Source organism: Lotus japonicus, chromosome 4 (assembly GCF_012489685.1).
Source record: "Lotus japonicus ecotype B-129 chromosome 4, LjGifu_v1.2".
Taxonomy (NCBI): domain Eukaryota; kingdom Viridiplantae; phylum Streptophyta; class Magnoliopsida; order Fabales; family Fabaceae; genus Lotus; species Lotus japonicus.
In genome coordinates this window covers 1,856,091-1,878,952 of record NC_080044.1, presented here as the reverse complement: position 1 = coordinate 1,878,952, position 22,862 = coordinate 1,856,091, and the positions used below count along the sequence as shown (strand labels likewise).

At 38.2% G+C, this 22,862-nt stretch overlaps 3 protein-coding genes across 3 annotated transcripts; 2 read left to right on the top strand and 1 right to left on the bottom strand.

The window, feature by feature from the left end:
- The first annotated feature begins 7,616 nt into the window (after nt 1–7,616).
- LOC130714216 (uncharacterized) lies at nt 7,617–12,021 on the top strand. The gene is made up of 6 exons (XM_057564108.1): nt 7,617–8,203; nt 8,642–9,466; nt 9,943–10,133; nt 10,326–10,532; nt 10,859–10,919; nt 11,363–12,021. Exons 1-6 carry the CDS (start codon nt 8,003–8,005, stop codon nt 11,891–11,893), a joined length of 2,016 nt encoding a protein of 671 aa, XP_057420091.1. The 5' UTR covers nt 7,617–8,002; the 3' UTR covers nt 11,894–12,021.
- Nucleotides 12,022–13,837: 1,816 nt separating this feature from the next.
- LOC130710230 (peroxidase 42) lies at nt 13,838–16,358 on the bottom strand. Its single transcript, XM_057559422.1, has 4 exons — nt 16,026–16,358; nt 15,723–15,911; nt 15,174–15,339; nt 13,838–14,523 (listed from the first exon to the last, which is right to left on the bottom strand). The coding sequence occupies exons 1-4, from the start codon at nt 16,263–16,265 to the stop codon at nt 14,105–14,107; spliced, it is 1,014 nt and encodes a 337-aa protein (XP_057415405.1). The 5' UTR covers nt 16,266–16,358; the 3' UTR covers nt 13,838–14,104.
- A 4,931-nt stretch (nt 16,359–21,289) lies between these two features.
- On the top strand, nt 21,290–22,167 carry LOC130715525 (uncharacterized). The gene is made up of 3 exons (XM_057565635.1): nt 21,290–21,495; nt 21,662; nt 21,838–22,167. The coding sequence occupies exons 1-3, from the start codon at nt 21,317–21,319 to the stop codon at nt 22,165–22,167; spliced, it is 510 nt and encodes a 169-aa protein (XP_057421618.1). The 5' UTR covers nt 21,290–21,316.
- The last annotated feature ends 695 nt before the right edge of the window (nt 22,168–22,862 follow it).

Here is a 22,862-nt window from a genome sequence, read left to right as displayed (position 1 = left end):
AGCTGATTACAAGACAGCCTATGAGCGGGCTAAAACTGATGCTGAGACTGCCAACAACAAGCTGAAATCTGCTGAGGAGAAGTGTGCTAAGTTAACTGAAGACTTGGCTGCTTCAGACCTGCTTCTTCAAAAGACCAAGTCTCTTAAAGAAGCCATAAATGACAAGCACACTGCCGCTCAAGCCAAATATCAGAAGTTGGAAAAGAAATATGATCGCCTGAATGCTTCCATCCTAGGGCGTGCTTCTCTCCAATATGCTCAAGGCTTTCTGGCGGCCAAAGAGCAGATCAGTGTAGTTGAGCCGGGCTTTGATCTTTCCCGCATTGGGTGGCTGAAGGAGATCAAGGATGGTCAAGTAGTTGGTGATGATGACATTAGCCTCGACCTCCTTCCCCAATTCGATGATGAGAGTGAGCCTGAAGAAGATGGCGAGGATGGGAATGAGCAGCACAGGAATGAGGATCAAGGGAAGGAAGATCCTCAAGCTGGGACAAGCCAGGGCAACAACGCCAACAACGAGAACCTGTCTTGAATTTGTTTTTATTTTATGAAGTTGAAATTTTTCTTTGGGCATTGCCCTGTCTTTTATTTTCATTCCAAATCATGTATGGGCATCGCCCCCTTTTCTCTACTTTAAATGGATATCACCTTAAGTTCATTCGTTTTAGTTGTTTCCAACTTTCGTTGTTACATACCTTAGCCGATTTTTCGACGAGGCTTGGTTTCTAGTGGCCACTAGAATTGCCAAGGCTTTTAACTTTTGAAGGCGATACTTTCTTATTCCGAAAGGTTTACTCGCGGTATTGCATACCTTGATACGATTTGCATTGCATGAACTCGTAATAAAAATTCAAAAAATATATACGATTCTGTTGAAATGATCTTTTCATTAATTTTCTTTCGTATGGGAACAATTGTCCCTTCATTACAATTGTCGCCTCATTAAAAACCTTTCCAAAGAAAGGGAAAAAGAGTGCGACTTCATTTACATTTGTTGTTTCTACTAACTAAAATACTGCTTTAGATGAAAGGCGTTCCATGTTCGTGGAACCTTTTGACCGCTTAGTTGTTCCAACTTATAAGCTCCTCCTCCAACATCGCCAATAATCCTGTAAGGCCCGCCCCAGTTGGGTGAAAGTTTGTTGTGTTTATCAGGTATTGTATTTTTTCGGAGCACTAAGTCTCCTACCCTCATTTTTCTTGGCACCACTTTTGTTGAGAACTTTCTTGCCACCTTCACTTTTCCCGCCTCATTTCTTATGTGGGCCTCTCGTTGTTCCTCGGGCAGCATGATTAGATTTGCTATTAAGTTTTCTCCGTTGTCATTTTCATTAAACCGAGCCACTCGCCAACTTTGGTTTTCAATTTCCACTGGGAGCATGGCGTCAGTTCCATAAGTTAGACGATACGGGGTTTCCTTTGTGCTTGACTGTTCCGTGGTGTTGTATGCCCAAAGAACGCCTGGTAGTTCCTCCGCCCAAAGCCCTTTTGCTTCATCCAGTTTCTTCTTTAAACCTTTCAGGATAACTTTGTTAGCCGATTCAGCCTGCCCATTGGTCTGTGGATGTTCTACAGAGGCGAATCGCATCTCGATTCCCATTTCTGTACAAAATTCTCGGGTAACACTACTTGTGAATTGTGTTCCGTTATCCATTACTAATGCCCTGGGGACCCCAAATCTACAAACAATCCTTCGCCACAAGAAGCTCCTGACCTTGGCGGCCGTGATAGTTGCCACTGCCTCAGCTTCTATCCACTTAGTGAAGTAATCAACCGCCACGATAATGTACTTCATTTGTGCCTTCGCCACGGGGAATGGTCCTAAGATATCAGTCCCCCACATGGCGAACGGCCAAGGCGCCATCATGGTTGTTAATTCTTCTGGTGGAGCCTTGTGTAGGTCAGAAAAGACTTGACATTTTTCACATTTCTTAACATACTCCAAACAATCCTTCTTCATCGTTGGCCAATAGAATCCTGCTCTTATCACCTTAACTGCCAAGGATCGCCCGCCGATATGACTAGAACACACACCTTCGTGGACTTCCGCCATTATTCCGAGGGCGTCCTTGATATCGACACATTTGAGCATAGGAGACATGATTCCTCGCCGATACAACTCACCACCCACCAGTGTGTAGAAACTGGCTTCCCTGCGTTTTGTTCTCGTGTTCAAATCATCCTCCTTTGGTGGGTTCTCTAAGAAGGTCTTAATCGATTCCATCCAAGATATCTCGCCCTCACTGACTGACTTTACAACTTTCAACTTTATTTCTACCAAATCAATGCTCGGGCGAGGCAGGGTTTCTTGAATGACTGTTTGGTAGTTGCCCAATTTCCCTGTGCTTGCCAACTTCGCCAACACATCAGCCCTCTCATTTTGTCCCCTCGGGACATGTTCTATTTTGATTTCTTTGACCTCCATCATCAATCTGCGCACCACTTCCAAATATTTGGACAGTTGCGGATCCTTCACCTGGTACTCGCCTTTCACTTGTTTAACCACTAACTGCGAATCTCCTTTGATAAATAACTTCTGGACTCCCAACTCAATGGCCAACCTTAAGCCGGCAATCAGAGCCTCGTACTCAGATTGATTATTGCTCGCCTTGAACTCGAACTTGAGAGACTGTTCAATGATCATTTTATCTGGACTTTCGATTGTTATTCCCGCCCCACTTCCAGTGTTATTAGAGGATCCATCCACAGACAAGACCCATTCTCCTTGAGTCTTCTCTCCTTCAGTGGGTGTTAATTCCGCCACGAAGTCAATTAAACTCTGGACTGTGACTTGGCCCTTTGGCTCATATTGTATGTCATACTCTGATAGCTCAACTGACCAGCTAACCAATCGCCCTGATAAATCAGGCTTCTGAAGTACTTGCCTTAAGGGAACATCAGTTTTAACTTTGACTTGGAAACTTTGGAAGTAAGGTCTGAGGCGCCTTGCAGTTTTCAGAATCGCCAAAGCCGCCTTTTCAATTTTTTGGTACCGCAATTCTGCCCCCTGTAAAGTATGGCTCACGAAATATATAACTTTCTGCTTTTTTCCTTCTTCCTGGAGCAAAACCGTACTTACCGCCTTGTCAGTAACCGCCAAATAGAGCACTAATGGAACGCCTGGTGTTGGCTTGGAGAGTACCGGTAATGTGGCCAATGTTTCTTTCAATTTGGTAAAAGCTTGTTCGCATTCCTCTGTCCACTGAAACTTTGAATTCTTTTTTAAACATGTGAAGAACGGGGCCGCTTTGTCACCCGCCATTGGCAAGAAACGTGACAAGGCGGCCATTCGCCCTGTCAAACGCTGAACCTCCTTTACACTTGTTGGGCTTTTCATCTCCAAGATCGCCCTTCCCTTATCTGGGTTCACTTCTATTCCTCTTGATGTTAACATAAATCCTAAGAACTTTCCTCCCTGGATCCCAAAAGAACACTTCTCAGGATTCAACTTCATTTGATATGTTCTTAACTGATCAAACGCTTCTTTAAGGTCGCCACCATGATCACTAGCCCTGGCGGATTTTACAATCATGTCATCCACATACACCTCCATATTCCTGCCTACTTGCTTTGAAAAAATTTTGTCCATGAGCCGTTGGTACGTAGCTCCTGCATTCTTCAAACCAAAAGGCATTGTCTTGTAACAATAGTTCGCCTGATTGGTCATAAATGCTGTACTTTCCTCATCCGAGGGATGCATCATAATCTGATTATAGCCCGAATAAGCGTCCATGAGACTTAAAAGTTCATTCCCTGAAGCTCCATCCACAAGCTTATCAACATTGGGAAGTGGGTACGAATCTTTGGGACACACTTTGTTCAGGTTCGTGTAGTCCGTGCACATTCGCCATTTCCCATTGGCCTTCTTGACCATTACAACATTGGCGAGCCACGTTGGGTACTGTACCTCACGGATGAAGCGAGCCTTGATCAATTTTTCAGTCTCTAATTGTACAGCCTTATTCTTTTCTTCACTCATTCTTCGCCTTGGTTGGATGACCGGGGTCGCCCCTGGTCGTATGGCTAGTTTGTGAGTGATCACCTTGGGATCAATCCCTGGTACATCATTGATGGTCCATGCGAAGAGATCTAGATTATCACCCAGAAGGGTGATTAGTCTGTCCTCTTGTTCTGTTGTCAAACCACTGCCAATCTTTAGAAACTTGTCCTTGACTTGCACCTGCTTGGTTTCTTCCAGCGGTTGTGGGCGAAAATCATCAGCATCATCTCTTGGGTCCAAGCTAAATCCTTCTTGTGGGAAGATTTCTGTAATTCGATGGCTCTCCTTGGCGGCCTTCCGCCCATAGAGCGCCACGCTTCTCAAATAGCATTCCCTTGCTGCATTCTGGTCTACACGCAATATCCCGACCTTCCCGTTGCAGGCGGGATATTTAACAGTTAAATGAGCAGTTGAGATGACCGCGCAGACCTTGTTGAGGGTGTCTCGCCCCAAGAGTACGTTGTAATTGGCTCTACACGCCAATACTAAGTACTTTACTTGAAACTTCTTGACAAACTCTCCTTCTCCAAAGGCAGTCGGAATTTCGACGTATCCCCGCACACTGACGCGGTCCCCTGTGAATCCCACCAAAGTTCCCTTGTATGGTTTCAAATCTGATTCCTTTAGTCCCAGGCGATCAAAGGCGTCTCCATAGATGATATCCGCCGAAGATCCCTGGTCTAAGAATACTTTCTTTGTCACATAATTGTTAACCCTAATTGTTACCACAATTGGATCGTTGTCATGGGGAATTACATGCGCGAAATCCTGAGGGGTAAATATAATAGGGGAATGATTCACCCAACACTCGCCTTCGTTCGACTCCTGTACTGAGTGTACTGCCGCCACGTAGCGTTTTCTAGCCTTACTTGAAATTGCACCCCCGCCAAATCCTCCTGCAATAGATGAGCATTCCCCAACAGGATCGCCCAACTCTTCAACTATCTCTTTACCTTTGCCTTTGTCCCCTTGAGTGATTTTAGCTACCTCCGGCGCTGCTGTGTCTTTAACAAAGTTTGCCAAATGGCCGGCTTTAATCAAGCGATCAATTTCCCGCCTTAAATTCCAGCAATTATCTGTCGTATGCCCCAACGCCTTGTGGTACTCGCACCACCTATTGGTGTCCACGTTAGCTGGCGGCCGCCGTGGGGGTGGTGGGTACTGCACAACGTTGGTCTGTCCAACCGCCCTTAAAATGGTACTTAAGGGTGCATTCAACTTCGTAAGTGGAACTGGTGCGGGCGAAGCACCAGTCTGACCAGCTGTGGTAGCAGGTGGACCTTGTGGATTTCTGTGCCATGTATTTTGAAAGCCAGGTTTAGAGTTTTGGTATGGTCCCGGTCTTGGTACACGGGGGGTTTGCGCTATCCTGGTTTCCTTCCCCGCCTTGGATTTGTCCTGTGAAACACCGCCAGATTGAGACTGCTTGCGTCCTTCCTCTCTTTCTTGTTTCTTCTGATCATCTTGCTCGATTAATATGAACTCTTGAACACGAGCGCGAAGATCCATCATATCCTTCGCCGGTCGCCTTGTTAAGTCTCTATTCAAATCTCCCGCCCGAAGGCCATTTTTGAATGACGCCAAACAAACATCTGGATTTTCATCCTCCAACTGCACCGCCATCTTGCTGAAGCGTGCCATGTAGGTTTTTAATTTCTCGCCTGGTTGCTGATGTATGCTGATAAGATCAAACATTGTTGCTTTTGTGGTTTTATTGGCGGAAAATTGAGTCAGAAACTTAGTGGACAGATCAGTGAAATTATCAATGGAGAAGGGCGGTTGTCGAATGAACCACTGCATCGCCATGCCTTTGAACGTGGAAGGCAATAATCGACATTTTACCGCATCCGTCGCCCCGCCGATCACCATTTTGGTATTGAAATATCTGAGGTGCTCCATAGGATCAGACTCGCCCGAAAAGGCGTCTAATGCCATGGTTTGCAGGTGCTTTGGAATGTCCACCCTAGTGATGGCTGGAACAAAAGGTTGGAATTCAACTACATCCTCCGCCTCCAGGCGTTGTTCTTGCTTAAAATCCTGCCGCTGAGTGAGATACTCAACTTGGGCTTGCAACTGCTCGTTTTGGGACTGCACCTTCTGTAAGGTATCTAACATTTGTTGCAAAGCCGCAGGCGTGATACCTGTCACTGCCTCTTGTGCTCTCCGTGGAGCAGTGGTTTTAAAATCTTCCAAGTTCACATATTCAGGCGGCGTTGAACGCCGCCGAACACCTGGATCTGATTTAGCGATCAGATCTGAAGGTCTTCCCGGAGCTGCATTCACCAATGACGCTGGCGACGGCGCCACTGAGTGGACCCCCTCCGAGGAAGCTTCCTGCTCCTGCTCGTCCAGTACGGGACGGTTGTTGTTTCGTCCGCCGCCGCGACCGCCATGTCGACCACCACCGCGCCGGCGATGATCGCGTCGACCCATGCCGCATGAACGAGTCTCCATGGCTCGCGATTCCTCCTTTTTGTCACCGGAAGAGCTGAGTCAGAGCCACAGACGGCGCCAATGTTCTGTACTAGGGCAAGCTTACGTAAGAGAAAGACAAAAAGTAAACCCTAGCAGAGCACTAAAATAGCAAAACTACCATAAAAGGAATATTCTCATTAATGCTGAAAAAGTTGGTTTCGTACAAGTGGATGACCTCCCCTTTTATAGAGGGGGTGGTCATGATATGGATCTTTCCTATATTTGGGCCTGACAATCAGGGCCCAAATCCCCGTACATATAAGACAAATCCAAAGGAATCTTCCAGCTGGCTTGTGGGTCCATCACCTGAGGGAGGGCTATGAAGCTCGTTATGTTGCCTTCCCAGCCTTGGCTATCTTCAATGGTTTATTGTTCATTTTGGGCGGGACATAATCTTCTTTATGTCCCGCCCAGTCCAGTACTCATCCAGAACCTCAGAGGCCATCATTCTGGGCTTGTGCTCCTGAGTTTCAGAGGCCCAGGCCCATGGTCAAACAACCATCGGCTCTGATACCACTGTTGGGCCAAAGAAAGACCCAAACAAATGAGATGGTCTAAAACTGGGGGAGAAACCTCCACATTGGGCTTTTGAGCAAACCATAAGTGGACCAGACATCACATCTTTCACCTAAAACAACATCATCATACACATGAAAAAGCAACCTCTTAAAAAAATTGCTTTTCTACAATCTGAAGTTGATGGCAAAAGTAGTAGGGCCCGGAATACAATGTGACTATGTGAGAGAAGCGCACGTGGGAATGCTACTGCTAATACATGCCTTAGTTCTTGTCATTCTCCTTTTCTTTTTGTTTTTCAAAACTCAGTATGATATTAATCAAAACACAAAACAAAAAGCACTTAGTGTGTCGATCAGATCAATTGGCGGGGTTGTTCTAACTTAAGCAGATGTCTCCTTTTGAGTCTTTGTGAATGTAGTTGCGTTAAATTCTTAGTAGAGAGAGTTTGACTCTCATAGTGATCCTACCCGACTCGAACATGATTGTTTCAGTTGAGGATACCTGTGATTTAAACTGAAAACATAAACAAAAGACTTGTTTTCTTGCATTGAGATCACAGCCATTTTCCTCTGTCCATTAACATTGGCCAAGGGCTTAGTCTTCTTTTCTTCTAAGCCTCAGTTGGAAGAGAAATAACATTTTCTCTGCTAATATCTTTCTATGTTGCTTCCAATGTAGAGTTTGACTTGCCATCAGCTTAACACTGCATTCACTTCTGTGTTTTCTCATCCTGTTTAACATTCAAATGGTGCATTTCAGATTCCATTTTTCATGCCAATAATGAACTGTTAGGAGTATATCATAAATGTACTTTGATAAAAGGCCTTCTTCACATCATGCATTTCCTTGTTGGTTCTTAATGTTTCATTGATATTATTAGTTCTGCTTGAAAGTGCATAAGTTTTGTTTTTCCCAGAACATTTTGGCACTGGAAGATCATTATTCAAGTTCTTTTACTACAGGGATAGAAGGAATCATTTCAGATAAAAGCCTTTTACTTGATTCTCAATGGTAGAATTTCAATCTTGTTCTACATTGGTCAGTACTGACTCAGCATTGTGTACCATAGAACAAGAGGTGAAGGGAGATACTGCAAGTGTTGCTGAGATTTCAGCTGAGCTAAAAAGGGAAAGGCAGAAGAATGCGGAGCTCATGGAGAGAATATCAATGCTGGAAGCTCAGATAAGCCAAAGAAACACAGAAACTCAAGTATGATTACTTTTTCTTTGTCAAGATCAAACTGTCTAAAAAATTTAAGCTGTTGTGTCAAAATGCATGAATGGTTTTATATTATATTTCTAACATTCTTGTTTGTTCTTTTGCCTAAATAAGTTTTTGCTAGTTATAGCTTAATGGCATATATGAAAATTAAGAATTGCATAACTGATGAACCACCAAAGTAGTTATAATTATACATCCAGTGATGATTCAGCATACGTGCTCATACATCTCAACACATTTCATGGTGAAAATCTAACTAAAATTCATTCAACTTCCTTCAATGAACATTTGGCATTCATTTAATTGGAGCAATCACATGATAGCAACTTCACTTTCATCGTGCTCATTTTATTTATGTACTTCCGGATTTCTGTAGCTTTCATCTTTTTTGTTATTAAAAGGTTAATAATTCTCCCTTGATATCAGGAAAATCATCAGTATGAAGCTGCAAGAAGCTTGAAGAATTTCAAAAGACAGAAGATAGAAAGGGTTGATGATGAAATAGAGAATATGAACATTGTCAAAAGCCAAATGGTCTCCCAGTACATGTCTGATACTGAAGGCATTGCTCCTAAGGAGATTAATCCAGCAAACCTTTCAATTAGTTGGATGAGCATGGATGATAGTCAAGATTTACATCGTGAAAAAATTAAGAATCGCAAGGCTGTTGCAAATTTCAATCAAACAGACAATGATGATGCATGCGATGATAATTATGATGATGAAATGTATCATGGGGATAATAGACAAAGACATGAGGAAATTGATGACATAACTGAAATTGTTCGTGAAGAAAAAGGTTACTTTGCTGATCATATTGATGAGGAGTCAAATATAATAAGTTTTTCTGGTCATATGAGTGATCCAACAGGTAATGTGAAACAAGAGGATCATGAACAAAAGACAAGTTGCATGTTACTTTCTGCACTATCTGAGAAGAATGAAGTCAAATCAGACCAAGGGACAGAAATTAAAGAGATTGCAGAATTGGAGGTACCTTCTTCAGGATCTGTTCATATATCACAGAATAGAAAGTCTCTGAAAGTGGCTTTTTGTCCAAAAGAAGTTAAAAGGTTAATTGAGTCTGAGGCTCTTGAACAAAAAAATGCTCAGTGCCACACTATGAAGAAAATCATAGTTTTTGCAACACTTGGCACAAGACATGGGTGTGAAGATATGTATGAGTTGGACTTCAACCATTTTAGCATTTTGAAGAAAGGAGAACCATATGTATCTCCAAGAAACCCTGGGGTAAGAGGAATCCTCTTACTTGCTTTTAGTTTACTGACTATGTTACTTGTCTGAAACTATCACCAAAAGGAACTTGTCTGTAAAATGATGAGATAATTTATGATACTGTCATAAGGTCCTTGTTTTCATTGATTTGTCTTGTCCCTTGAATTCATTGATGATATTAGTAGACAAAGTTTTCAGTTAGATTTAGAGGAATAATGAGTAACTTCTAAAAGAGTGTAGCTCATCCCTTTAACAATTTCAGATACTAACATTTTGCTTCAAACTTAAGATCAAAGTTCATGAGGTTTATGACCTAGTGGCTAGTTGTGTGCCAAAAATGGAGATTGGAGAGTGTGGCTATTAACCAATTTCTATCTTAAGTTTATGCACCTTGTCACTAGTTTGCATTCAAGCTTGAATTTTTACCAATAGAAGTTTGGTTCAAATACTTCTATTCCATAAATGTTATAATCTTTTTTTTATCTATGTAGGAGCATGTTTTATATGAGAATCCTGGAGTTCAGAGGAAAATATTTTATCCAAATCGACAAAACCCTGTGTTATGTCCAGTCCAGATACTTGAAGAAGAAAGATCCATGCGTCCATCTGATCCAAGTTGTCCATCATGCCTATTCTTATGCATTAAATATGGTGGAAGGACCAGAAACCTTCCTCAAAATGAGTAAGTTTTGGACTAGTAATTGTTAGATATCATATAATTATAAGAGCAAGTGAATGGTCCTTTTCTGTTTTTCCTTTATTATAAACTATAATTGTGTTAGCTGTCAGTGAATGATCAATTTATGTGTTGATTGCACTTTGAAATATTCATATGCAGATTAACATGTAGTAATTTCTGGATTGAATAATACAGATATGTGAGGCAGAGGATGGGAAGAAACAAACTTAAGTCTTTTGGACCACTTATGTGCAGAATGGCAATGTTGGTTCATATTCGCAGTGGAAGCTTTTTCTTCAAGGCCTTGGGCATCACACTTCTTTTTATGGCAGGATTTCCTGATGATCTAGTTCAGAGAGAAACAAAATACCAGAACTTAGACTTGCTTCAGAAATATTACAGGTTTATCAAATTATACACAGCAAACAATCAAAGCATAAATGAAACAGCAATACATAATTGTCTAGTTAAATCACTTAGCATAAATCTTGTATGAGCTTTGCTCAAATTCACTGTCTTCACACATAAAATCTGTAAAAAATGAAAACTAAGTACTTACATGTTCATTGTAAATAAGAATATTCTCAGAAATTTTTATTAAGGCAATTAATAGTTCTCCTTGGTCCAAGAGGCCTTCCTAGTTTACTCTTACCATGTTTGTAGCTTGAGTCTGAAACTACTCCACAGGGTAACTTATCTTTATCTAACACACAATTTTTCCATTGCAGAACTGATGAGGATGCTGAGGGGGATGAATTGTTTCTTCCATATCCAATTACATTTAACCATGTAAGTTTACAAATCCCATACTATCAATGTTAGTTCTTTTCATCACATAGGCTTAAACAGCAGCAATCAGTAGTCTGCTTTTAATTCTATACACAGAAACATAAGACTATTATAGTTCTTACATGGTGCATGCAACATATTCATAGAGTAGCTACTATTTTCTCATACTTTAATGATTTATTGCTCTTAGGTATCTCTAAGTATCTCTTCTTTATGGTGCTAAACTAGCCATGCCTTTGTGCATGTTTGAATACACGGTGAGCCAAAATCACGGCCCACGAAGCAACTTCCCTTAGCTTTTGTGACTGTCAAGCGTGATCTTGGCTTCACCATGTTTTTCCGTCGTGTATCCAAACATGCACTTTGTTAAGTTCTTTACAAGTTGATATATGAGCTACCTTGTTAGATTGTTCTTAAGCTTCTACTTTGTCTTGTTGAAGCAGGATACTCATGAACCTCAGAGTTTAACTAAAAGGACACTTCCTACAAAATCCAGGGGGAGAAAGCATGATAAGGCCATCATCAAGTCTCATCATAATTCACAAAAGACCCCATCTCAACCCTCACCACCAATAAGTTCAGCATCTACACAATTTGGTTTAACTGGTTATTCCTCTGCTCACACATATGTAATGGCAGCATTTCACTCAGTGCCATCTCAATCTTCCCAAAACATTCATATGCCAAACCCTAGTTCATATCCTATGTTGCCGCCACAGCCATCAAGTGCTTTTGTACCAGTGATGTATTGGCCTCCACCAAATGCATTTCTTCATGGGCCCTATCCTTCCACATATGCATGCCAGTCTTTTCCTTCAACTGCAAATTACACATCAATCCAAACACAGCCTTATTACAATAATCACCCTAGTAGTAGCTCCTTTCCAAAGTTGTTGTTAGAAGGAAATGCAAAGAATGATCCAGCCTCAGAGGAGAGTGAGAATGACTCTAATAGCAGTTCAAGTGCTACCTAGCATAAGCTGAGTCCTGAGTTCCACAAATAATGAACTCATTGCTACATTGACATGCATGCCATAAATGATATATGTGAAGTGTAATCATTCTTAGATGGTTTAAGACTTGAAGTGCCATGATGCATAGATTTTGGTGAATCTTTTAACTCAAACTTACATGTCTTATTGTGATTATGATATTTCATTATGGGTTGTAAAAGAAAAGCCTACTGAAATTCTTACAAACCAAACACTAATGCTTGCTTTGCCTAATCGTTTGACTAAACGGATATCATATTGGAATTTCGGCATACTTAATAACATATCTAGACTAAATTACAGCACTAGATCCAATCCGGCCTGTCAACACCTAAGTGATGAATTATGTGTTAAAAAAGTGTATTACCACTCGTTTTAAAGTGAAGAATTTATTTTAAAGAATTAAGAAGTAAGTAATTATAATTTATAACTAATAATTTGGATAAAAACAATTAAGATGATGAAAAAATACATGAACATATATTAAAACTTGAGATTATTTGAATCTTATCTAATTAACTACTATAGTTACTTGCCTATAAAAAAAAACTACTATAGTTACTTTATTCATTCTATAAAGTAACTCTAGAGGAGGACAAATCTTCCCTTTTAAGCCTCATATCTTAACTACTGAATCTTAATCTTGCAGTACCATTTACAAGTAACTTAGCAAAAACTATCAACTAGAATCTAGACTTTCTGTTGATACAATTTGGTTTTACTTATTAGTTCAACCCTGAAGTCTATTTTATCAATTTTCTTTGCTCATTTCTATATAATTGCAGTTTTATTTGTAGAAACAGACACACATAGGAAATGGTCAGCTGAATGAAGGTATTTCCAAATTTTGGTTTTTCTTCCCGACACGTTATCACTAACGGTCATTTTCCAAAGTTCGATCCATCGTCATCTCTCAATTGATGAAATTGGCTTGGCCCACATAATCTAGTGGACCCCTTATGCTTACTTCATCGCATTTATTTTTTGACCACCATCGCACAATTATTTTAGCAATCAGGCTTCATGTGTGCTTAAGCTATTTGACAACCTTCAAATCAAATGAGATTAATTTTCAAAACTTGAGCATTTTTAGGTTGCTTAGTCAACTTCATCAATTTTAATAATAATTTTTGTTTAGAAATCTTTGGAAGCAATCTTCCTGCTTCCTTTTTCATCTTTCAGATTGTGTCAGTCTTGAATATCTACTGCATCACAATAATTTAAAAATTGGTTTTTTTTTTTTTTTTGGTAGAAAATTTAAAAATTGGTTAATGTAGGAACCATGCTTTATGAGCAAGGATACTAAACCTTTGTGGATTACTGACTGACCGGGTCACAAGCATCATGCCGGATTCGACATAATCACTAGATGAGTATTCATCACACTGAATCAACCATCCGTGGGAGAAAGTGTCTAGATTCATCCCCACTCACCTCATTACTACGACTCTGTTATTCTCTCCTTCACATAAATATAATTGCGCGATCCTCCCTCAGAGGCTCTAAATCAGTGTTTGAGAGAACTTATGCAAATAATTTATGACCTACCATAAGTTGTTTTGAGCTTATTTTCATAAGCTATCAGCTATTCATGATAGCTTATGAAAAAGAGTTTATGCTTATATATAGCTAATTTTCAATTTATTTCAATAAACTTTTTAAAATGACTTATGAATAAGCGCTTATGTCATAAACGTTTAATTAAACTGTTTTCCCAAATGGGGCTTAAGTATATAAATAAGCCTGATGTATGAGTTATGTTTATGTGAGAATTCTTCAGGCAAAGCTTCATTTACTTTGCTCTTAGTTTTTTTTTTTTAATCGATACCATAAACATTGTCACTGTCATACATGAACCATACATCACTTTCCACCACAGTCCTCACATGCTTCCACACATTAAGTTAACCTTCAAGATGCCAACACTAAGCTAGTACTAATAATTTATTAAAGAAAGAAAAAACAAGTTACATCATAAGATTAAACTAAAAACAAAGCACCAAGTTGTTCTCCCATCCCCATAAGCATCAGAATCTGCCAGCACTCATCAAAGCTCTGAGCTAGTAATAGTCTCAGCTCATTGACCCCACCCACACATCCAAACAGAACACTTTATTTCTGCATAATATCTTACACATTTCTTCCTCAGGAAGAAAATTCAAGCACAAACTAGGAGGGAGCAACAATAATTAATTAAGCATCCTCATGGTGCTTGTTGGCAACATTGCACTGCTTTCTGATCTCACCCTTTGTGCCAGTGAGAGGGTTGTTCTCAGAGAGCAAGGTAATAGCTCTAGAAAACTCCTTGAAGAAATAGTCCTGGCTCTTGGCCATTTTCTTCACATAAGGCTTGGTCCTCTTGTCATTGGCTAGTTGGTGATCCACTAACAACAGGCCCTTGTTGTCCAAGATGTTCCTGTAGTAGTTGTTGTCCAGAATCATGGGTGTGCCGCGGTCGTTCCTCACGTACTGCACGGCCTTGGGATCAGGAATGGCATCAGGGCACTTCTTCAGCATGTGGGGGATGTGGTCTGGATTCAAAGCTGGATCAACCTCTGGGTACAAACGGTGCACCAGCTTCACACAGTGAGTTCTACCAACACTGTGTGCTCCTGTTCAACAAAAGACATCACTGTTAAAAGTAGTAACTCGATGTGTTTAGTTTCACGATTTGCACAAAATATAATTTACGTTCAATCGATTTCAAAACCAGAATCAATTCTATACATAAGCTTCTATAAGTTTCAGAATTGATTATAAAAAAAGAGAAATTAATTTTAACATACTATTGAACTTATAGTTTTTAACTAAAAGTGATTATACAACATTTGAATGTAAAAAGAACCATGTTGTTAAATCCACAAGACAACCCTACATTCAGCGGATTTGGATATCATTCGGCCAGGGTTACCCTGCATTCATGCAATCTGAGTTGTTCGACTAAAATTAGTCGATCCATGTATTTTATTAAGATGGGCAAACCGATATTAATCGAGCAACTTAGATTAAGTGACCCAATGAATTAAAGATTCCTCGATAAGTGAATCCATTTCCACATTCAATTTGGCTTTATCTATATCAATAATGTCATGTGGACCCCACATATGTTTATTTTATCAAAGAAATGCCAATATGTCATGATGATTTTCACATAGATATTAATTTATGTATGCTTCCTTCGTGATGTGTAAATGTGATAGGATCATCTCATTTTTATAATGTGAATTGTCATGATGGATCAATGGGAAAGTGAATAGTATACCAAGCAAAGCAACCACGCCAGGGGTGTCAATTCCCATGGCACCAAACTTGTCAAGAACTGCAGAAATGGACTCATTGTGGTCAGGAAGAAACTGCTCAACCACATCAGCTCTGCTTCTTCTCCCATCCCTTCTTCCAGTTCTAAGAGGGATATGGGGTCCTCCCAGCTGCAACAAAATAAACATAGAATACTCTTTATATGGATTATAATCTCTTATAAGTAATGGTCTAATGGATAAACATTACTAATTCAGTCTTCAAACACAAGTAAAAACAGATCTGGACTATATAAAGCCTCTCTCCTCAAAGTAATAATTTCTAAAATAACATATTGCTCAGGATAGCAAAATTTATGCACAGATCTGGTAGAATTAACTGTCATGTCATCAATCATCATCTCTGAATCATACATGGATATAACTACTACACAACCTTTGCCTTTCAAGAAATTGCTTCTTTAAAAAAGGAAAAAATCAGTATGAAATGAAAGAGTCAGAGACAGAACAAACACTAAAGAAAAGGGACAAGACAAGGGGAATTAACTAATTACCGCAGCAATGCCATCTCTGGCAGAGAGAACAAGGATATCAGAACAGGAAACAACTCCAGGGCACTCCCTCTCCAGAGCTTCCTTGATGGTCTCAATGTACCTGAAGTTCCTCAACCCAAAGCTCCTATCAGTTTCCTTCTCAGACAAGGTTTTTCTTGTGGAATCCAGCAACAATGAAGCATCACAACTCTACACACATGAAAAAAAGTTAACCCCAGTTAAAAAGAATTCATTTTTTAGAAGAAAAGACAGAACTGCAAACAAAAAGCAAAAAATTAAGGGAAAGAATTTAAGCATGCATACTTGAACAGCACAATCATGGAAGATGTTCCTGAGCCAGGAGAAAGCGGTGTTCTTGTGGCGCTTGTAGAGAAGCTTGACTTGTTCTGTGATGATGTCTTCAGCCTGAGGACATGTTTCCTTGTAGAAGTTCATGGCAAGGCCAGTGTCCTGAACATCTTCTTGTGCAGAAGAAGGGCTCAGAAGGGACAGTGCTGAAAGGGATAACAGAGACAAAAAGATGATGAAAGCTTTGGGAGCCATTTTTTTTCTCTTCACTCTCACTGCTACCAAAGCTCACTCACTCACTTGCTTTACTCTGCTCTCAGGTACTGGTTAAATACAAAAATGTAATGAGGTTCATTTTCCATAATTAGATGCAGTATAATATAAAAATGCCAAATTGTGTTTGATTTGAAAACGGTGGATATATACGACAAAGATAAAAATAGAAAGATGAAAATTTTATAATAAATAAATTTTACACGATTATCAAATAAGAATTTAGCTAATAATTGTTAATAGTTTTGCTTCTTTGGATTTACGCTTTCAGTTTAGTTTCTAAACTTGACCATTGTTCTTAATTGAGTTGAGTCTGCTTCTTGTGACGAACCGATATTGATATTATTGTGCTGGTCTTGTTTATTGCTCATGCCCAAGGTGCCAATTGGAGATTTCTTGTTTTTTAGTTTTCATTTATTCGGATTTATTTACCGTACATGTAAGGTTGCACAACCCTAGAAAAACCTTCTATAGCAGGTTCCCTCCCAGGTTATTTCTTTTTGAATTTTTTATTTTACTAAATTATGTTCTGGCCTACTAGTTTCTTAAAATATAAAAATTCCCCAAATCTATTGATAAGAACAAGTTTTACCCCGAGCCAATTTGGACTTCTGTCATCATGTTTCATTCCTCATACCCCCTCTTCCCATCTTCCCTACCATCATCGTCTATCTCGCAGTGTGCCGAGCTTCTCCGAGAGGGATTGTTGACGGCGTGCGCGGTGTGGTTGTGATTCCTTGAAACTGCACGATGCTCAGATTTGCAGATTTGGGAAGATGTGTGGAGCTTAGTTTGCTGTGCTGTTGCGTTTTATCATTATGGAGCTTGGTTCTAAAACAAAACAGAAACAGAATTTGGCAACTTTTAATATATCAAATTTCTGTTGTTTTAAAAAAAAATTGTGTAACCTTGCACAAAGAAAAAATTGTGCACAGTAAATGAACCCCATTTATTCAATAGGAAAAAAAAAATATTGCTCATGCCCAAAGTGCCAATTGGAGATTTCTCATATTTTATCATTTGTATATGGTCTGCGGGTTAAAAAAACATTATTGATGTTTCTTTAGTAAAAAATGTGGATTTGAATTTCTTCATGTGTTAATTCTCATATGACCATGTTATATCTGAGTCTTTAATTTTATTTTAATGAAATATGAACCCTTAATAGATATATGAAGAGAGAAAATTAAAATTGTGCGAGAATAAATATTAACCATCAGATTTCATTAATAAAGTAATTAAATGTTCAAATTTATCATATGATCATGTCATGTGAGATCAATACATGAAAAGATTCAAATTCAAAAAATATATTAATAATATTGTTTGATCCGCATCCAAATAAGTTCTATATTGAAAAAGACTACTTGTTTTTGTTATCATTACCTAGATTACATAGAAGTTGTTTAGAGCTTAACAATCCTAATTAACCCTAAAAAATTGAACTTAAACCTAACGATTGAGCTGGAAAAATGTTTATGGTGGTAGTCATTTAATAAAAAACAAAGAGGATGGTGGTAGTCGATGTTAAGGGAAAAGACAGTGATATTTTTCTTATAATGTAAGGTGGGACCCCAAAGATGTTAATGCACTTGGACTTCACTAGTAAACTTAACTTTATTATTTTATTCTAGTCCTTAAATTAGAGGTTCATTTATTACTCCTATGAGTGTTAACTTTGATAGTAGTTCTGTTCAAAAAAAAAAAAAACTTTGATAGTAGTTAATGTTTCTAATTATAGTGGTCATAGCTTTTATGTTACTCCTATACAATTATACATCATCCAATCGTTAAAAGAAATACATCATCCGATTCCTTATTAAAGATTTATTTAAAAAGAAAAAAATTGTTCATAATATTTGTCTACTTAGTATTTTAAAAGTGCATTCATTAATGTTTTTTCAAGTAATACTCTTATGTAAAAAATAAATAAAGAAATATAAATACATTTTGAAGGATAAAATAAGAAATTAAATAATTTTTTATAAAAATTAATTACACTCTTAAATAAGTGCAATGTGTCATTTTTCTTAAATGTGAGTAAAACGTAAATTCCATAAACTTTGGCCTTGGTGGCGTAAAAGTACATAATACCCACGAGACATGATGCTGGAAACTGGAAAGTGGAAAGGCTCTTGAGTTTTGGCTCCGTAATGATAAAATATTTCGATGGCTGGATATTTAATTTCAAGTGGCTTGATTGAAGTCATTTATTTTCTAACTCTGTTCATTGCTTCAGTTCAGTGCCCACGTGTAATTTTGAGACTGCGACAGCAAATAATACAAGAGTGAATTTTTTTTACAAAAAATATAGAACAAAGTAAAGCATCTCTCAATTATTGGTCACTCGACTAGTGGCACACCGAGGAGATAAGTAGAAATTCACTTTTAAATAGGGATTTCTTGAGGCAGTTTATTGATCAATTGATATTTTAGTAAACATAGGAGATTAGAACGGTCTGTTCATATGTAGCGTGAGAGTTAAACTTAAAATTTATAGTCACTCCAACTCAAGACTTTTACTTAAGTTAAATTAAACATATTATTTTTGCGCTTTGTGATTTACCAGCCCATTTGTTCCAACACAAGAAATTACTCAATTTGTTCCACACTATTTTAGAAAAATTACATGTTAGTGTCGGCTTGGAAAATGTATTTCTTTCCCGTTGCTTGATGGTTGATGGTCACTTAAAATAATGTGATTAGGATTTTAGTGAAGCTAACTCGTTTACTAATATTTATTGTAATATTTTAGATGAAATTTATCTATTCAATGTAAAGGTTGCTCAAGAAAGGTTGGTGGGTGAAGCCAAGCCTTAGCCTGTACTGTAGCCTGGCTTGGTGGCTGGGCCATCTAAGCTGTTGGGAGTTGGGACTTGTGACCACCGACAGTCCGTAATGAATGTTGTGGGAGTCATCAGCTAGCACAGATATTAAACAACAAACAACCTGGACCCCACCCCCGTGACTTATCCACATTCTATATTTGGGACAAGTGTAAAGCTTCCACTTCATCAAATTAATACTCCATTTTTTGTCATTGTTATATTTTTCATAACAACTTTATGACTTTATGATATATGGTAAAAATTAAAAGTGCAAACCAGGGCTTGCTCTAGAGAATTTTTTTAGGTGAATGTTAGTTGTTGAAAATGTTAGTAAATTAGTTATTCTCAGGGTTCGAACGTTGGACTATTCACTCATTCCCCCCCCCCCTCTCAAACCCTCATATTTCATAGCTTTTACTATTTGAGCTAACCTTCGAAGTCCAGACTTGCTCTAGAGATAATAGATAAAAGATAATAGCGAAGCACATGAGCTCGATTGATCTGATCAATTCGTCCGACCCAAACTGAACTGAAGTCAAAAGAATGGATTGGATTGATTTCTGAAATAGGAATTTCTATGAGTTCTGTTCAAATCCCTATATAATTATTAGTGTTTGTTGGGACTAATTACACTTGTCTTGCACTTTGTTGAGAAAGATTAGAAATATACTAGTTGATTCACTTCAATAATTTGTTGTTTGATTCACTTAATTAGTTGCATGTTGCATTACTTCCTATAACTTACATTGGTAAATACATCCTATAATTTTTTAATAATTCTTTTAATATTATAAATTTAATATCATTTTAATAGGGATTTGATCAATCCATCTAATTCAACCCAAATATCACCAGTTTGGTTTGGTTAGGTTTGGTTAGGGTTTAAAGGTAAAAAAAAAATTAAAATCCAATTCAAACCAATCCAAGCACTTTTGGCTATTTCGAATTTGTTTTGGTCAAGAATCAATCCAAGCCAACTTGTATACACACCTAGATAATAATATATAAGTTTTCTAAGAGAAAGTGAATCTTAGAGGAATCATCAACATTAAACAATTTACTATAAAAAACCAACTTGTGTGTGCAACTTTTGTCTTAGTTTTTTTAAAAGAAAAATCAACATTTTTTTAATTTAAAAAACATCTTATTAAAAGCTTAAATCAGATTATTTGGTCAAAGATGTTTGTCCAATCTAAAATGAGGGAAAGCAATCCTCCAAGATGAAGCCCAGACAGCATAGAGCACAAGTTTAAGGCCCAAAACAGCAACTGTGGCCTTATGAGCTTCAGGCATGTTTGGTTCTTCTTTCTTGTTCAAATGGGTTCAATCCTGAAATTTTCAAACTATGATACTGAATTGTCTTTTTTTCCCCAATTGCATCATGTATTTAATGAGTGACTATGTCTATAAGAATCTTCAATCCAGTAAGTTAAGTTAGACTAGAAAGATAATAGATTTAGCGTGTAGGGGAAAATGATCATGTGAATTGTGAATGTAATTTAGTCTGGGATATTATCCTCTTTTCATGTAGACCTTGAGAATTTGAATATAACACTTGATTATTGACCATAGTTGTTTTATTTAGTTTAGATGATTTTTTCTGCTTTTGCATTTGAGACTATAGTTCAATGTGTTTTGTATTAGCTGGTGAAGCTTAAGCGAGATTTTTTATAACAGTAACTGCTAGTATTATTGTTGCACATTCTGAAGCCAGACTTAATTAGGTGTAGGAAATGAAGTGATTATGCATTAACACCTTAGTTTTAGACACATACCAATATTTACATTTTGCTCATTTGAGAATTTTGTCTATAGGTTGACACCATGGGGCAACATCACCATGATATAGATCACATCCCTTTATTCTTCAATCCTTGGTCAATTAATGTCTCATTAATCATGCTACCTACAGTATACATGAGATATTGAGTTTATATCTTGATAGGAGCTTTATATATAATTTGAAAATTTTCTTTGCGTATTTGGGTACATTTGTAATGGATTTCTAGCTTTTCTTTATGTCAGATATCAAATTTTGTTCTTTTTCTCTTATTTACAATATACTTCATTGTTTAACTTTTTAGTTGTGTCAATATAGACTTGGGTTCAATGTGAACCTTTGATTCGACAGGATATGTCAATCTTTTTCTAACATTATCAGTTTGATGATATCTTTCTGGTACACTGTGCAGGATTTACCATATTATGGGTGCATTTACAATTCAGATTAGCAATGACCTTGTTGATCAACTTGTTGATGAGAAGGTCATAAAGAAGAAAACTAGAAAGACTAGACAACGCAAGGTGGCAAGAGAGACTGAAAAGCTTCAACCTAATGTAACTGGAAAGCCCGAGAATGCGGCTGCTCCGGGGTGGCCAGTGCAGTCAGGGACGGATCTATGTTCAAGTATATGAGGGCAAGTGCCCTCACTTGAATTTGGAAAATATCATTAGAAAAAAATTTGAGTAGTAAAAATATGTGATTGATTATGATTTCTTTGGTAAAAAATGCCAGCATTTGTATCCCGCATTGTTAAATGCCCTCACTAGAGTAGTAAAAGTATGGTTTTTGATGACCCCTTTGGTAAAAAAATGCTTTCACTTATGTCCGCTTTAGTAAAAAAATTCATAACTTCTAATAATATATATTAATTATTTTTATTACAAATTTATATGTATAAATTGCCCTCACAACATTAAATTTCTGGATCCGTCACTGAGTGCAGTCCCCTTTATTTCCACCTGCAAAACTGCCTGTACAACCTTCTCATTCAGAGATAGAAGGCATTCGGTCTGTGCTTCACGAAAGTGAGAAGGTTTTGGAAAGTTTGCAGAAGCAGGAGGAGAACATGTTGCGGGAAGTAACCCAAAAGGCAAAGGATCTCCATGACAAAGAATATAAGCTTCCAAACCCAAAGCCTGAGCCTTGCATGGCTGAGAGGCTTGCTACTTTATCATGTTACAAAGAACATATCAAGGACCCATTGAAGTGTTCTGGTCTTGTTACCAATTTTGCTGATTGCTTGCGTAGGTTTGGCCGTTTAGGTGACAAGTAAGTTTATACGAGTTGTTTAGTAGGAAATTTGTGTGAGATGATGCAAATAAACTAGACCTGGGGCGAGGAATTAGTTTTATGGCGCGATCGGATGTGGAACAGGTTAGTTAAGAAATGAAAAAAACCATGTACTGTAGTTGTGTTGGTTGCGGCTAGTTTGTTTAATATTTTGTTCTCGATGTTGTACTATAAAAAATTTCAATTCAGAGTAAGTGGCATTCTCCAACTAAAGTCATTTTAGTTTTTGAAAGATATATGTTTTGGGGTTTTTTTAAAAATAATATCGAAAGGTAGTATTTACCAAAAAATGAAGTTTAGGGCAAAGAGAAATTGATAGTTTGCGACGGAAGGAAAATTCGTCACAAAATCCGTGTCAGCGTATTTGTGACGGAATCAAATTCGCCGCCAAAGCTTGCAACGAAACGAAATCTGTAACAAAATCCTTGCCAGTGCATTTGAGACGGAGGATGTATTCGTCACAGATTCATTGTTTTCGCGACGGAAACCGTACCCGTCACAGAATGCTAGCAAGCAAGGTGAATTTGTGACGAATAGAGAAGGATTTATTCTGTCACAAATCAGTGGACGAAAGTGGTTGTTTCTAAATCTGTGACCGATCCCTCGCTTAGATTCCGTCGCATAAAACCAAGGATTTTGTGACGAATTAAGTTTCCGTCGCAAATAACCACACTCCAG

Excerpts from the sequence above, each read along its gene's own strand:
- LOC130714216 (XM_057564108.1), top strand. The coding sequence starts at position 8,003 with ATGGTAGAATTTCAATCTTGTTCTACATTGGTCAGTACTGACTCAGCA. Across the intron at positions 10,533-10,858 it reads TTGCTTCAGAAATATTACAG|AACTGATGAGGATGCTGAGG; the intron begins GTTTATCAAATT and ends TTTCCATTGCAG. Across the intron at positions 10,920-11,362 it reads ATCCAATTACATTTAACCAT|GATACTCATGAACCTCAGAG; the intron begins GTAAGTTTACAA and ends TTGTTGAAGCAG.
- LOC130710230 (XM_057559422.1), bottom strand. The coding sequence starts at position 16,265 with ATGGCTCCCAAAGCTTTCATCATCTTTTTGTCTCTGTTATCCCTTTCA. Across the intron at positions 15,912-16,025 it reads TCCATGATTGTGCTGTTCAA|AGTTGTGATGCTTCATTGTT; the intron begins GTATGCATGCTT and ends TCATGTGTGTAG. Across the intron at positions 14,524-15,173 it reads TGGCGTGGTTGCTTTGCTTG|GAGCACACAGTGTTGGTAGA; the intron begins GTATACTATTCA and ends TTTGTTGAACAG.
- LOC130715525 (XM_057565635.1), top strand. The coding sequence starts at position 21,317 with ATGGGTGCATTTACAATTCAGATTAGCAATGACCTTGTTGATCAACTT.